The following is a 3,255-nucleotide window of genomic DNA, read 5'->3' on the forward strand; positions in this document are numbered from 1 at the left end:
GTGTGTGTGTGTGTGTGTGTGTGTGTGTGTGTGTGTGTGTGTGTGTGTGTGTGTGTGTGTGTGTGTGTGTGTGTTTCAGGAGGGACGGGCAGTCCTTGGAGAGGTTTCTGAACGATTACTTCGCAGGTCGTTTGAAGCGTTTCATAAAGTCTGAACCGATCCCTGAGAGGAACTCTGCTGCAGTCAAGGTGAGTTTACCTGTCAGCCAATAAGAGGGGAGCCTGGTGATGTCAGCCAATGAGAGGAGAGCTAATACACTTTATTATTAAATAATCCTCAGACGGTGGTGGCGGAGAATTTTGACGATCTGGTCAACAGCCCGGAGAGAGACGTTCTGATCCAGTTCTACTCTCGATCCTGTTCTCACTGCAAGAAGCTGGAGCCGGTGTACACAGAGCTGGCTGAGACGGACACACACACACACACACACACACACACACACACACACACACACACACACACACACACACACAACACACACACACACACACACACACACATACTCACATAGCACACACACACACACACACACACACACACACACACACACACACACACACACACACACACACACACAACACACACACCACACACACACACACACACACACACACACACACACACACACACACACACACACACACACACACACACACACACCACACACACACACACACACACACACACACACACACACACACACACACACACACAGTACTCACATAGCACACACACAGTACACACACTGTACTCACACAGCACACACACACAGTACTCACACTTACACACACACAGTACTCACAATGTACTCACACTGTACTCACACAGCACACACACACACACACACACACACACACACACACACACACACACACACACACACACACACACACAGTACACACACAGTACTCACACAGCACACACACACAGTACACTGAGGGACTTTTACGTATTAATATAAACAAAAACAAAAAAAATGTATAATTTCGAACTATAAAACTTCCCAGAATGCCCCATGTTTTTCTGCTCACCTGCAGCCGGAGGTGTGTTATCATAATGTTTTTGTTTATGTTTACCTGTGTGTTTATGTTTACGTGCGTGTGGTCAGCTGTCCTCTAATCCCAACATCTTGATCGCCCGGATGAACGCCGGCAACAACGACGTCCCCAACGGATACGACGTGCAGGGGTGAGCTCCTGTTCCACATGAATATATAACAATATATACATGTGAGTGTACTGTGTATATAAACACTATACCTCTCTCTGCAGGTATCCCACCATCTACCTGGCCCGGGCCGGCAGGAAGGACGAGCCAATCAGATACGAGGTGAACACACCTGTCACTACACCATGTCATATATAGATAGATCCAACAAGAAGGACTTCTTATGGAGTGATAGAGACTCTGTAGGAACCTCTGACCTAAATATGTTAATAAATGTGAACGTGTCTTCATCAAATGACGCTCTTATCTAATCCTGATTGGATAATTAATAATACATGTGATTGTCTCTCCTCAGGGGGGGCGGGAGCTCAGAGACTTCCTGAAGTTCCTGAAGAGCGAATCGACTCATCGGCTGAGAGTCGGGGCGGCGAAGGTCGAGCTCTGACACGCCTCCATCGTCCAATCAGAAGAGACTACAGCCCGAGCTCTGACACGCCTCCATCGTCCAATCAGAAGAGACTACAGCCCGTGTTCTGACACGCCTCCATCATCCAATCAGAAGAGACTACACCCCGTCTCCATGACAACGGACCGAGACAGACTTCTAAATTATGTTTTTTATTTATTTATTTATTGAGATGTGCATGTGAAAGGGGACGTGGTCACTTTGCAAGTTTTTGGGGTTCTTTGGAGGACGTTGAAAGGCATTCTGGGGAAAGTAGTGAATGATATTTGAGATTGAAACATGTCTTTTTGTATGTATGAGTCCTTTCATTTGGGTCTTTTCAAAAGAGAAACACCCCCCCCCCCCATATCAATTAAATGATGAGTGATATATTTGATCTTTTTTTTATTGGTTCAGTTTTTGAGACTTTATTATTTGAACTTCTTTTTTTTATATTTCCTCATTTTTTTATTATTTTATATTTTTTTATTTTACAGATGTATTAATTGTAATTTCACTTCCTGTCACTACTTCACTGTTATTGATGTTTATTTAATGCTGACCTCTTTATTGATTTCTGTCAATCTGTGTTTTTGTATTTTTGACAAATCTTTTATTTAAACTTCATGTTTTTGTATTTTGTGAAAAATCTGAGCCTTATTTTAGGAATATTTAATAAAACGGACTGAAATAAACCGGAGTCTGTGTACTGATATAACTATAGAAACAGGTTGCAGAGTTTTATTCAGTGTGTAGTAAACTGTATACAAACAACAGGTATTAAATATTAACTACTTTCATTTAGAATAACATTATAAACCCTTAACTCACACTAAGAATTATATATTCAATCCTCAATCAAACCCTACTTCATATTAATATTTAATAACCCTATTGTCTCCAACTCAGGACAATATGTTATTATACACAGGTTAAAATAGAGACTACACCCCGTAGGAGCGGAAACCCAGAGTTGCCCCTGAAGTTACCTCGCTAAGCGAAAATCCAGCTTCATAGTACAGGCCTCTGGTGTACACAGAGCTGGCTGAGATGGTACACACACACACACACACACACACACACACACACACACACACACACACACACACACTCAGTCACACTCACACACACACTGCAAGAAGCTGGAGCTGGTGTACACAGAGCTGGCTGAGAAGGTACACACAAACACACACATGGTACACACTCACAAACATACACACACAGTACTCACACACATACACGTCTCACACACACATTACTCACACACACACACACACACACACACACACACACACACAAGACAATATTTCATTAAATATTAAATATAACATCTTTTATGACTTTATACCTTTAAACACATCACAACTTGTATTACACCATAATAACATCTGAATGAATGTTTAGTGATGAAATGTCTTCTTGAATAACAGTCATTATTAGAAACAAACATGAGAAAGTTAATTCTGCATCATGTAAACTCCAAAGGGAGTCCGGTTGGTTCTCACCATAAAAGGCTGAGCCCGTTAACACTTTAGCCCTTTCAGCTCATTCACCCGATTGGTGAACGCGCCTGTCAATCACACTGATGCCCTCCACTGATTGGTCAGACCTGCGGTTGTTTTCCCGCCCCCGAGCCTTCATCC

The 3,255-nt window shown here is 42.5% G+C and overlaps 1 protein-coding gene across 1 annotated transcript; it reads left to right on the plus strand.

Annotated features, from left to right (window-relative positions):
* Positions 1 to 69: 69 nt before the first annotated feature.
* On the plus strand, positions 70 to 2,252 carry LOC104948070 (protein disulfide-isomerase A3-like; the record flags this gene model as incomplete). The annotated part of the gene is made up of 5 exons (XM_010774230.1): positions 70 to 188; positions 281 to 409; positions 1,109 to 1,188; positions 1,272 to 1,329; positions 1,523 to 2,252. Coding segments are annotated over 5 exons (476 nt in total), but the record flags the coding sequence as incomplete, so codon positions are not given.
* Positions 2,253 to 3,255: the final 1,003 nt, after the last annotated feature.

Source organism: Notothenia coriiceps, unplaced genomic scaffold (genome assembly GCF_000735185.1).
Source record: "Notothenia coriiceps isolate Sejong01 unplaced genomic scaffold, NC01 NC01_scaffold00013619, whole genome shotgun sequence".
Classification (NCBI taxonomy): Eukaryota; Metazoa; Chordata; class Actinopteri; order Perciformes; family Nototheniidae; genus Notothenia; species Notothenia coriiceps.